Source organism: Protobothrops mucrosquamatus, unplaced genomic scaffold (genome assembly GCF_001527695.2).
Source record: "Protobothrops mucrosquamatus isolate PMUCROS unplaced genomic scaffold, P.Mucros_1.0 scaffold862, whole genome shotgun sequence".
In the NCBI taxonomy this organism is placed as follows: Eukaryota; Metazoa; Chordata; class Lepidosauria; order Squamata; family Viperidae; genus Protobothrops; species Protobothrops mucrosquamatus.
Window position 1 is genome coordinate 774,977 of NW_015387117.1, and position 12,901 is coordinate 787,877.

Sequence of the window (12,901 nt, forward strand, 5' to 3'; positions counted from 1 at the left end):
ACTGTGCAACCTCATATAGATTTGATGCAACCCATACTGCATTATATGCGGAATATACTAGTATCCTTCCAATATGCATTATGGCAGTTTATGCAGGAAAGTTAAGTGTATAATTCTTTTTGCTCCTAGTCTTAAAGGCAGTCCAGTTTATCATTCCTGTTATATATAAAGCAAAGTATAAGACAATTTTATACAGTTGTTTTAAGTGTCATTTGAAACTGACCTTTCTCGTGAGCGCATGTTCAATTTTCTTCATGAATCTGGATCTGAGCATTCTTGGAGCCCAAAAGCAACTTATCAGAAGCCTTTGTTATGGTTGTAGAATACGTTTGGTTGAGTTGTTCTTTGTCACAACGTTGATTAAATAATTTCTCATCCTGGTTGTGCAGACTTCCACAATTTCTTTTACTTCTATGCAAGAAAGTCATCCTAGAGTCTTTTTTTTTACCATGTAATTTCTTTGAGCTGTTCACTTTTAATTTTTTTAAATCAGCACACTTCAATTGCAAAACTGAATTCCGTGGACCTTTCTTGTCTTTATTTATGGCAATCTTTGGTTCAGAGATCTTCGGAATGGAGAGCAGATCATAAACAATATGTGAATTTGGTGGCTGAAGGTCAGCACAACTAGCTGATCCAAAGGATGCAGTTTTAGAATACAAAGCACAACCAGAAGCAACCAATACATCTGCCGCATTATTTTGCTCACAAAAAACATCTACCTCTAGCTTCAGTCCACAATGAGGCTGTTTGAACTGGAACGTGAGACCTTGTCTACCAAGAAATTCTTGAATTTTAAGTCTGGCCTCATCATTCCAATGTTTCCCATCAGCAGGTGTCACTCCAAACAATGAGCAAGGATAGGTTAATCGTGGTAAACTAGCTAGCTTTTCTGGGACAATCTTCAGCTTAGAGGCATGAGAGATGGGAAAGGGAGATGATAAACCATCATCATCAATAAAAGTAAGTATTAATGTACTAGAGTCTTTGAGCACTTCAGAAACTTCAACTCTGTTCCAATTTTCATTAGATCCATTTTTTATTAAGCAGCAGGCACCAGGAATTACACATTCTTGTGGCATAGTTGGGAGGTTTTCTGGAAGATTAGAGAGCATTTTGAACAAGTCTTTCAGAGTTTTAAATGAATCTTCTAACTGGATACAGAAGTTTGAAGGATCAGTGACTGATGTGACAAATCCAGGATAGTATCTATTCTTCTGAAATTGTGCCCATGAAATTGAATTTGACTTGGCTGATATATCAAGTAATTTGCTGACATTATCTGTCTCTAATAAGTTATGTCTGTTTAATTTTGTTTGGTTATATATTTGACTCCAATATTCCAAAAATAAAATTCCATCTATTAAAAGATCTACTTCCCAAATAAGCTCAGATTCTAAGTATTTTAAAAATATAATCTTTATCTCACAATATTTTACCTTCTCCATCATTTCCTCAAAAGACAAATCACTTAGATTTCCAATCCAAATCCATTTACAAAGCACTGCATTCCTGGGAATACACCTTATTTTTTCACTCAGCACATGTATATCATGTAGTGACACCATTTCATATTTTCCTACATCCACAAAAAGAACCAACGAACATTCCTCTTTCACATATTTTTCAATAACTTCAGATCGATACCATCTCAAGGATTCTTTTGATCTTACTAAACATTCTAATCCTTCTCTAATTTCTTGCATAGCAATAAAAGAGTTGTTCTCTACCTCTTGAGCAACCAGTACATTTAAATTGAGCACTGTTTGTGCATCCTTAGTTAACTTCACATAGAAGTTCCCATTACTTGAAATATGACCAATTTCAACTATTTCCATCTGTCCCGGCTTTATATTTTGGTAGCCAATCTTAGTAGATCTGATTTTAATGCTTTCACATAAAGTTTGACTTTCTGATTGTTTACCTGGATCATTACTAACAGTTTCTGAATCTATTGTTGGGAGCTGTTTCATGTTGTGGTCAAAGTTCAATGAAAGTATGTTCTCTATACCTAAAAGGATTTCTCTCTCCATTAATTTATCAGATATAGATATTCCATGACAAATTATGTCAACTTCCCACTGTTGGTCATACTGTTGTAGAAACTCAATCATGATTGGCTGATTGTTGACCTCACTGATAAAATAAGCATCCATATCAGTATTCCAGTTTTTATTTGAAAACAAGCACTTTGCTTTAATAAGGAAGCAATGTATGCTGAGTCTTGGTAAACTGAGTAAACACTTTTCAATTTTGTAGATATCTTTTGAATTCACAGTTGCTATGTTACCATAATCAATAAACTCTACTTCAAAAAACTTATTAGCTAGGACTTTTCTGACTAAAGCTCTGTATATGCAACAATCACCTTCATACTTTGCTAAAACAACATCATCTTTCTCAACTTCAGTTTCTATTTCTGACTCTTTTACCAGTGTTTCTCTATTCAGTTCCTCAGCAAGTTGCACAATTTTATTTTCATCCTCTGAACGATGAACATAGAAACTTGAAAGATTAGCTACGTAAGAAATGTAACCCGAGACTTTAGAATTTAGAAGAATATCAAGTTGAGGAAGATCTGTGTACTTTTGCTTAGTCTTGTTGCTTCTTTCTTGTCCTAAAGTGTTTAATTTTAGCATATGTAATCCAGTTCTTTCATTTTTAATTTTCTTTGACTGTACACAAAGGCGATCAATAGTGTCAGTATTGGGTTCTTTGTGAGTACTTTCATATCTGTATCTCAAAACTTTTTTCAATATGGCATCTGAAAAATCCAAAGTGAAAGGAAACTTTGCAGGTCTACTACCCTGTTTCTGTTGATCAATTACTATTTCGTTTCTATATTTAACATGTAACTTATCATTGCCTGCTTTTGTTTGCTGTCCAATTTTGTTACTTTTAACTTGTTTTTTTTCTATATCCAACTCTATTTTATAAGCCCTATGTTTATTCCCAACACATTTTGTAAAACCCTTTTTAATATCCTTTGGGATCGGATCATGTTTTTTTTGCCTTAGTAAGTCTTTAATCTTTCCATTTATTTGTAGTTCTCCATCATACAATTCCATACCAAACTGCCCATCAGATTCTCTAGATACTATTATGGCCTTCAACTCTTTTTCCAAATAATTTCTTTCAAACCATACTTTTATTTCAGATGGAATTTCAACATCCTTTAGATCTGATAAGTAACACTTAATAGCTTGCATAGGTGTGAACATTAATTCTGAAGCACTGTTTGGAATAGGAACCAGTTCCTCTTTTGCCACCAACTCTTCATTTCCAAAGTCCACAAAATATACCGGGCAGAAATCTGATGATTCTACAGGAGATGCTAAAGCTCTGTAGAAGACGCCATCCTCAAAATATTTTGCTATGCATAAACTGTGAGTATCTATTTGGATTGCGTGGCTTGATTTCTGGCTAATTTCTGAAATCTTTTTAAGTACCTTGTCCATCTCATTTGCATTTCTACTTAACTGGCAGTAGAATTTTGTAGGGCTATATATATAGGATACATACACTTTCTCTTCATTTCCAACTTCCATATTAAAAGATGAATAATAAAAGCTACAGAGAGAAAATGGTGTTATAAGAGATTGAGCACATTCAAAAGCGTAAATTTGTGCATGGCCACTTTCAAAGAGAAATTGCCTTAAACTAGTAAATGGAGTCTTCAAATCAACAATGTAATATAAATAGTTGGGAGTCTTAAAAACCAGGGCACAAATTGAACAAATCAGTTGTTCATTAGCAGATGAAACAAATTTTTTAAAATCACTGCATATCTCGGCAGTCCAAATATAGGGATCAAATATTAAGGATTCAGTGACACTATTAAGACAACATCTGAATGCTTGACATTCCAAAATTAGGAAGTCTGGATGAATAGCTTGAAGATCTTTCAACAAAACTCTTTCCCTGTTACCATAGTCTACAAATATTACATCAGTTTCAATTTTGGATACATGTTTCAGTACAACAGCTCTGTACCATTTTCCATCTGTAGAATATTTCACAACACAGGCAAGCTTTCCACTTTCATAAGGTCTTTTTTGAGTGTTGTAAAAATTCTGAATTTGTTCCATCATATTATTTAGCTCAGGTAGCTTATTTTGTATTTGGCATAAAAAACTGCCTGGTGAAATAATATGACAACATACAACATCAAATACACAACCTGGTTTAAATCTGTACTCTTTATAGCATTCTACTCCATCTGTTTTCCAAACCATTTGCCCATATTTATTGGAAAGTATGTTTTTCCACAGTGGAAAAATGGTAGCATTCCCTTTTGTCACAACATGAGTATTAAGCGTTTTATTCTCCTGAGTAGTTTTAGGTATCAGTATTTTATTCTTCTGAAAAGATGTTTTACTTATTCTTTCTCTATTTTTGTATTTTTCTGAGCAGTTTCGTTGAAAGCCCCTTACTGTTTTCTTAAATGAATCTTGTTTTACCTCCCAATATTCTGCACATCCTGCTTCAACCATAAGCCTGAGAACGTCAGTATGCTTGGAGCCATTCATACACTGCACACTGACAATGTAATTCTCCTTTTGTTTTGCAATGACATGCAGTGTGATTAGTTTGTCAACCACGGTTGTTTTAAAGAAATCTATTTCTTTTTTAATCCATATATCTTCAATTGGAAATGCATTAGCAAGTGTACAGCACACGGCTAACGCTGGTAATTCTTGAAGCTCTGGAAGCAAAATCTTCACATCAAACAGTGGCACTGTGTCAGTGTTCCCAAAATCTAAAAAATAAACATCAACATTATTGTCTATGATTTGTCTAATGACAGCCCTATAAAAACACTTATCCTTACTATATCGTGCACAACATAGTCTTCCAGGCTCTGGGTTTTCTAGAATTTTATCACTGACTTCATTTCCATCATACACATCTTCAATTTTCTTCATTAAAGCTTCAAACTCATCTAAGAAATCATTTGTTTGCACCCAGAAGTTTGATGGATTCAAAACATAAACTGCAAAACCAACACAAACTGAACCTATTTTCATTTCTGCTCTTTTGTAAGGAACAGTTAAAGGGGAGCACAGTAAATGAGTATCCTTTTGATTTGAAGAATAACTTGATAGTTGAGTAGTATTGTAAATCTTCTCTGCCAAGTTCATACTAGAATTTTGTACATTCCCACTTGCACAAGAGACTTCCATGTTGTGTTTTGGATCCACATCATTTTCCCAAGATAGATTTTCACTTGTCTGTGTTAATGTGCATTTATGTAATGTAACATAATATACGTGCTCTTTACTATTGAACAGATCTATGTGGACCAAAATAGCCTGTTGTGTTAATAGAGTGTCTTTAAATTCTTCTAGCTGAGCATTTCTTTCTGTTCCATCCTGATCACTAAGACATGATAAAGCACAAGGAAATGAAAACATAGGTACTGAAATAAATTCTGGTGGAAGCTTAAAAATATACTCAGAAGACACAACTTCATGGTTGCCAAAATCCATAAACCAAACCTTCACTTTATCAGAAAGTAGCTGTTGCATTACTCCTCTCTGCCACTGACCGTTTTTTTGTCTAGCTGCACAAAGAGCTCCAAAATTGTCACAAGATGGAAGTTTTATTCTGCTGATAGATTCGTAATAGGAAAACATGTCTCTTGTCAATCTATCCAGATGTACCTGTTGGCGAAGTAACTGGCAATAAAACTTACTGGGGCTAACTGCTACTGATATTTTTACTTTTTCTACAGCACCAACAGTCAAAATTGGTTGAAGATTTCTTAGAACTTGTGGAATATTTGGTTGAGTTCCAGCATCACAAGTACGTGGGCTTGTACATTTCTGTTGCGATAAATTGGGCATTTGTTTACAAAGTGGCTCATGTGGAAATTCAGTTAACATTTCAACAATAAGACGGAAAGTATCTACATCAACAAGTTTTCCAACTCTGAATTCAACCACATCAGTAGCAATTTTGGGCACGCCAAGAAGAAATATTTGGTTTGGCAGAATGGCTTGTATATGACCTTTAATCTGCAAGCCTATCAAAGATGAAAAGTAATTAAAAGCTTTGGGTGTCCATTTTTCTTCAATTGGAAGCACATTTGCAAAAATCCCATAAACCATCTTTGGAGGAAGTTGAAATAATTCATCAATGGGAGATGCAAGGTGAGTTTCAGGCACTGCCAATATTTTCCCATTGTCCATAAAATGTACTTCATAGGTATTATGTCTTTTTTGTATTACTTTTCCTCTGTACCATTCTCCACCCTCTGAGTCTTTGACTAAACAGAATTCACCAACTGCAACAGAATCTTTCACTTTTGGTACTTGCTGTATTTCTTTTTGCAATATATGATAATCAAGCTCACATTCTGTGTTAAATTGGCCTTGAAATTTTATAAGGACTTCTTTTCGATTGTAGTATATATTAGTTACCTTCACATCTACATCTAGAAATTTTGTTGATGAAGATGAATCCATCCCACCTGAAAAACCAGTATAAAATTTAACATATTGTTAAATGTTTATTTTTCATTTTAACAGAACTTGTTTATAAACAATTTCAATTATATTGACACAATCATATGTAATGGAGTTGTTACAATCACATCTATTATCAGCTAAAGAGATAGTTCTGTTGAACACCAAAATATGCAGAACTTCAGACTGACAGATTTTAAAAATAACTTGAATGATTTAATAGAATATGAACAAGCTGTATGCTTGGGCATCCCTTCCCTTCTCTCATGATTCCCTCCTCTCATGACATTACCTGATACAGGTAGTCCTCAACTTACAACAGTTCATTTAGTGACTGCTCAGAGTTACAAAGGCACTGAAAAAAGTGACTTATGATGACTTTTCACACTTATGACTGTTGCAGCATCCCCATGATCTCAATTTACATTTGGATGCTTGACAACTGGTTCATATTTATGATGGTAGCAGTGTCCCAGGGTCATTTGATTATATTTTGTGACTTTCTGACAAGCCAAGTCAAAAGGGAAGTTAGATTCACTTAACCAGGTCACTAATTTAGCAACTGCAGTGATTCACTTAACAAATGTGGCAAGAAAAGTCATAAAATGGGGCAAAATTCACTTAACAAATTTCTCACTTAGAAACATAAATTCTGGGCTCAATTGTGGTCGTAAGTCAAGGACTACCTGTATAGGTTCTTTTAGTTGGATAAAGTTGTGCCACTAAATTAGAAATGGAAACATTTCAGGGGGGAAAGCAGGAAGACTATGATAGGGTGCATTCACACAGAGTACTTTTATAATTCAAGTGTAGCCTGATAATAATTAAATAATGCAGCTATTATTACTTTTAAGCCATAATTTGTGGAACAAGCAACAAGGTAAGGTCCCCACAGCGTATTGTTAAATATAATAAAATAGGCCAGACTGTGATATGCCAGTTCAGCTAGCTACAAACTATCTTCACAATTATACTTGGCCTGACAAATCTTTGTGAGCGCAATGCCCGTGCATTAAATATTAGTTTAGTATTGGACTTTCAACACATTCTCATTTAAAATGTACTATTACAAAGTATCTTAAGTTTCTCTTTAGACTTATTTATTCATCAAGTTTATATGGCTATCCACTTCACAAAAAAGTGACTTAGGGCGGCATATAAATAAACCAGTTAACGTCCAAAAACATCATTCAGAAAAAAATAATAAAAATTGCAATTAAAGGCTAAAAAAGGGAGCAGATTATCCACAACAATGGAACCACCTCAGTACCAGTGGCAATCACCTCAGTATTAACTCTTAATTTCACATACTGAATTTGCCATCTAACGAAACAATTAACAAAACGCCAGCAGAGGAAAACAAGCTTAAGCACACACACAAATGCACAAAACGCCTCGTTTGAAAAGACGGTGAACGTACAGACCTCTTTGTCTTCAAAGTATTATCTAAAGTTCTTGAAACAGCCAGTCTCCCGCTTATTTGCAGTATCAATGACTCCTGCTTATAGTGGCTCTAAGCTGGCTAATGGTCTTTTTTTTTTTTTAATCACAACTGAACTTGCAGAAATAACGAGATACTTTTGCTCCTCTATCCCTTGAACAGCAAAAGCCTGAAAGTCAACTTAACAGGGTCTCTCACAGCTGTTCGTCCCAAGGTTTATAAAGAGAATTCAGACGGGGGGGGGGACTTCCTTCCATCCAAATGGGTAGTAACCAATGTTACTACAGTGAGCGACGCCGGCTTCCTTCAGAGGTTTGTCCGAATGCCGCGGGGTGAGAACGCAACCGCGCCCGCAGCCTCCGACCGAAGCCACCTTTGCAGATCCGGCAAGCGGCGGAGGAAGCAGCGCTGCAGCGGGAAGGAGCGGGACGGCGGCGGCGCCGCAGCTGCCCCCTGATTGGCAGTTTTTGAAGGCGGGGCAAGGCCGGGCGCGTGGGGCGTGGCTAGGGCGCGGCGCAAGAGGCAGAGCGGGAAGATGGAGCCTTTGGATAGGGCGAGCGTGCGGCAGCTGCGCGGCCTGTGGAGGCGTTTTTCACTTTCAGTTTCATTTCGATCAAATGTAATTTTTTTGGGTCCCGTCACGGCAACGGGATGGACGTTGCTGCCACAAAGAAGAGGGGACGGGGTGGGGGGAAGTGAACTTATTTTCCAAATAAGGCACCAGAAGGCAAGACAAGGAACAATGGATGGAAGCTACTTAAGGAGAGAAGGAACCTGGAATTAAGGAGAAACTTCCTAACACTGAGGACAATTAGCCAGTGGAACAGCTTGCCTTCAGAAATTGTGGGTGCTCCATCACTGGGGGTCTTTAAGAAGAGACTGGACAGCCATTTGCTTGAAATGGTATAGGGCAGGGGTCTTCAAACTGGGCCCTTTTATGACTTGTGGACTTCAATTCCCAGAATTCCTCAGCCAGGCACACTGGCTGAGGAATTCTGGGAGTTGAAGTCCACAAGTCATAAAAGGGCCAAGTTTGAAGACCCCTGGTATAGGGTCTCCTGCTTGAGCAGAGGGTTGGACTAGAAGACCCCCAAGGTCTCTTCCAGCTATTATTATTATTATTATCATCATCATCATCATTATTAGTTTGCTTTTACTTTGGAAAAAATAAAGAATTCGTTATCTCTGGTCAGATTTTTGTTTTCATTCTGCTCAAACATTTCCTTACATATTATCTCTCAGCAAAGGGCTGTAGGTTGTTAATTTTCAGTGATAGTTACAAGAAAAAAAATATGTACTTCAGTCCATACATATTGTTATAATTTAGCCCATACCAGGTAATGCTGGAGACGAAGCCCAGCAGCCTTGAAATAATCTCAAAAACATTTAAAAACCATGTATTAGAGAAGCATTAGAGCAGGGGTGACAAACTGCTGGCCCACTGGCTGGATGCATCATAGCAAAACCACGCCCACCCCATTGCCAGCAATGGCAAAAAAGTCACAATACATCACAACACGTCAAGTGACGTTGCAAGTTTGACACCCCTGCATTAGATTGATTGTTAGTAAGAATCCAGATGTTTCCTGTAAGGTCTTAATAACAGAGTGTCCCACTGTATTTGCAAAAATTGTTTTTTAGGGTTTACTGTAGATGAGTTTTAAACAGAAACAAAAACATGCATATCAAAAATCAGATATAAACTTGGTGCAATTTGGGTAATCTTTCTTGAGCAGATGGTGATGTAGAAAGCTATTTAAAGTTAGACTCACTTCATGTTACATGATTGATCAGTTTGATGTTGTCTCCATCTCAGTCATTTTTTTTAAGCTACAGTCCCAAACATTTTAAGACTAATGATTGAGCCTCACCATTTTGATCATTCTCCTACATTTTTTCAGCTCTATTATATACTTTTTCAAATGTAACCACAACTATACAGAGTATTCCAGATGCGGAAATGCCATAGATTTGCATAAGAGCATTACAATGTTAGCATTCTTCTTGACTGTTACGGCTATTACTTTATAGGGTTATGTGGATAATTTTTACTTTAGAGGGTTATATGGATAATTTCAACTCTATTTTCTGCATCAGCTTAGAAAGTTCAGAATGCCCCAGAAGCTGCTGATATAGTTCTACAGAGTCTGTCATATGTACTACTATAACTGTCTGGTACAGCAACCAAAGAGGACATGTACAAACATCAATGGATAGTTAGGACTGCAGAAAAAACAATTACAACCAGCCTGCCTTCCATTCAGGAACTGTATACTGCACGGGTCAGAAGGAGGGCTAAGAAAATATCTACAGACCCCTCACATCCTGGACATAAACTGTTTCAACTCCTCCCCTCAGGATGCCACTATTGCATACCAAAACAACTAGACAAAGAAAGTTTTTTTCCCTCATGCCATCACTCTTCTGAACACCTAATTCCCACAGTACTTTTTTATATCTAAGTATATTTACCCATGTAGTAAGGCTGTATTACTATTATCCTTCTCATCTTTTCTACTGTCTTCTCTTATTGGTATCATTATTATGATTATTACTTTATTCTTTTGTATGTACACCAGAGACAAATTCCTTGTGTGTCTAATCACACTTGGCCAAATGAACTATTCTATTCTATTCTATTCTATTCTATTCTATTCTATTCTTATCAAGTTCTCCAATCTCCATTATATTGCTTTTGCTTTTTATAGTGCATTATAATGTGCTTTTGCTATTATTATATTTTTTGGTCTTTGACAGATAAAAGTTAAGTAAGATATTCCAAATGGTGACATAGAATAAATTTGTATGAGAGCATTATAACATTTTTATTTTCATTTACTTTCCAAATGCTGCTGTATACTTAATCAGCATGTTCATTGGGCTGCCTATTACAACCTTAAGGTCTTCAGAGAGCTTAGATTTCATCAGCGTACTGTATATATGAAGTTAGGGTGTTTTACCTCAGGGTGCATCACTTTACATTAAGTTGTGTTATCAACTGGTTCACCTTTCATCCCGTTTAAAGGTATCCTTCTGCAGTCCTTCAATAGCTTTGGTTTTTTATCAGTCTACAGAATTTATATTGCCTGAAATTTGGTCAGCACACTGCTTACCCCAAGAGAAGATAATTTATAAGAAGTTTTAAAAGCACCATTCTGAATGCAGATCCTCTAGAAATGCCACTTCTTAATAATATCTATTGAGAAAATTGCCCATTTATGCCTACATTTAACTTTTTGTAACCATTTAGCAATCCATAAAAAGACACATTACCTTATTCCATAACTGCTAAATTTACTCAAAGCCTTTAATGGGGAATATTGTCAAAAGCTTTTGAAAATCCAAATATTCACAGTTAACCTTGTAAACAAGACATAATATTTTGCCTTCTGCATTATTACAGGGAAGTTATTCTAAAATCCCATTTGAGAAACATGTCTGCCCATGAGGAACTGGAGACGTTGAAATAATGCCATGTGTGTTATTTAATTGTACTTTCTATACATATATTCGTAACACCTATATCCTGCCTCTTTTCCATCAGTACCCTGGACGATATGACAAAATGTAGATGCCTGTCCTTTTCTTGGATTGTAAATAATTTGTAACTCAGATTGTAGCAAAACATTGTGCAGAAATTATGAAAAGTGGGCATCAATTGCTGAGAAGTCTCCCATAATTGCAATATTTTAATTTCATCTATTAAAATTGCCTGTGTTATTCTAGTTTTATTTAAGACTTTTTAGCTGTTTTCAGTTGTACCTTTTAACACTCTCCTTTGTCTATAATAAAGATTTGTTTGCTTGTTCACTGTCAGTGATCATCTCCGTCCATGTGTCTGCTGAAACCCTCCAAAAACGTTTGCAAGCTCTTCAGGCAGAATTTAAATTGTGGGGTGTATAGGTAGTCCTCATTTAATGACCATTCATTTAGCAACCACCCAAAGTTACAGTGGTGCTGAATGAATGGTTCTTACACCTGGACTCCAAAGTAATTGCCATTGCAGAACCCCTTGGTCACGTGATCAAAATTTGGCATTTGGCAGCCTGTCCACAGTTAAGATCACAAGGATGCTTCAATTCCACCTATCTTTCCCACCACCACCACCATCTCTGCCTTTTTTGGCTGCCATGCACAGTGGTACTCCTCGGTGGTAGTTCTAAAGCAGACTTCAGTAGTCTCAGCTGGATGCCCCAACCCAGATCTCTACTTCAGCCCCAGTGCTCCAACTACTGGGGGGTGCTGCCTCAAGCCCAACACTGTGGCCAGCCACTCCAGCACAAAGCTGCAATCCCCCCCCCCCAGCTTTTCACAGTAATCTGATTCCTTTTAAGAAAAAAAATGATAGCGTCAAAATATAATTTAAAAATCATTTTTATTAAATATAAGAAAAGGGGAAATGTAAAACTCCCTTTTTAATTTTAGGGAGTTAAATGTCAGCAATTATAAGTGGATTCAGTGAAGTATTTAGCATCCATAACTTTGAACAGCAGCTTAAAAGCCAATCTCCTACAGAAGATAAGTAAGATTGCTGGGCAGCATATGCAATGAGTCACCAGCTCACTTTTGTCTGGAAATGCTCCAAATTACACACACAAAAAGAACCACACAATCCCACGGAGCATTTGTAGCCAGCATATATCTAGAAACAATAAGGATAGATACTCTACTAAAATTTCAGAGGCCTTACAGCATGTAATTATATGCATATTAAAATAAAGCATAAAATTCTGATGGGGAGTTCTAGCTAAACCCATATAATTTGAAGATAAACTGATAAGGAATAATTATTTTCTGCTATTGTTTCTATTCTCTCTTTCCTTTTAGTTTCAGAATGATCTTCCTTCATCTCTCCCAGAAATTTCTTCAGAGATCTCTCTACTTAAGTAGAGACTGAAGAGCAAGTTGACTATAGAATTCCTTCCTTCCTTCCTTCCTTCCTTCCTTCCTTCCTTCCTTCCTTCCTTCCTTCCTTCCTTATTTAAAACATTTA

General features: G+C 36.4%; 1 protein-coding gene across 1 annotated transcript; it reads right to left on the reverse strand.

Moving 5' to 3' along the window:
- Nucleotides 1-242: 242 nt before the first annotated feature.
- Nucleotides 243-7,999, reverse strand: TDRD15 (tudor domain containing 15). Its single transcript, XM_015819129.2, has 2 exons — nucleotides 7,892-7,999; nucleotides 243-6,472 (listed from the first exon to the last, which is right to left on the reverse strand). Exon 2 carries the CDS (start codon nucleotides 6,465-6,467, stop codon nucleotides 243-245), a length of 6,225 nt encoding a protein of 2,074 aa, XP_015674615.2. The 5' UTR covers nucleotides 6,468-6,472; nucleotides 7,892-7,999.
- Nucleotides 8,000-12,901: the final 4,902 nt, after the last annotated feature.

Bases quoted from the DNA above. Each gene is read 5' to 3' on its own strand.
- TDRD15 (XM_015819129.2), bottom strand. From the start codon at position 6,467: ATGGATTCATCTTCATCAACAAAATTTCTAGATGTAGATGTGAAGGTA.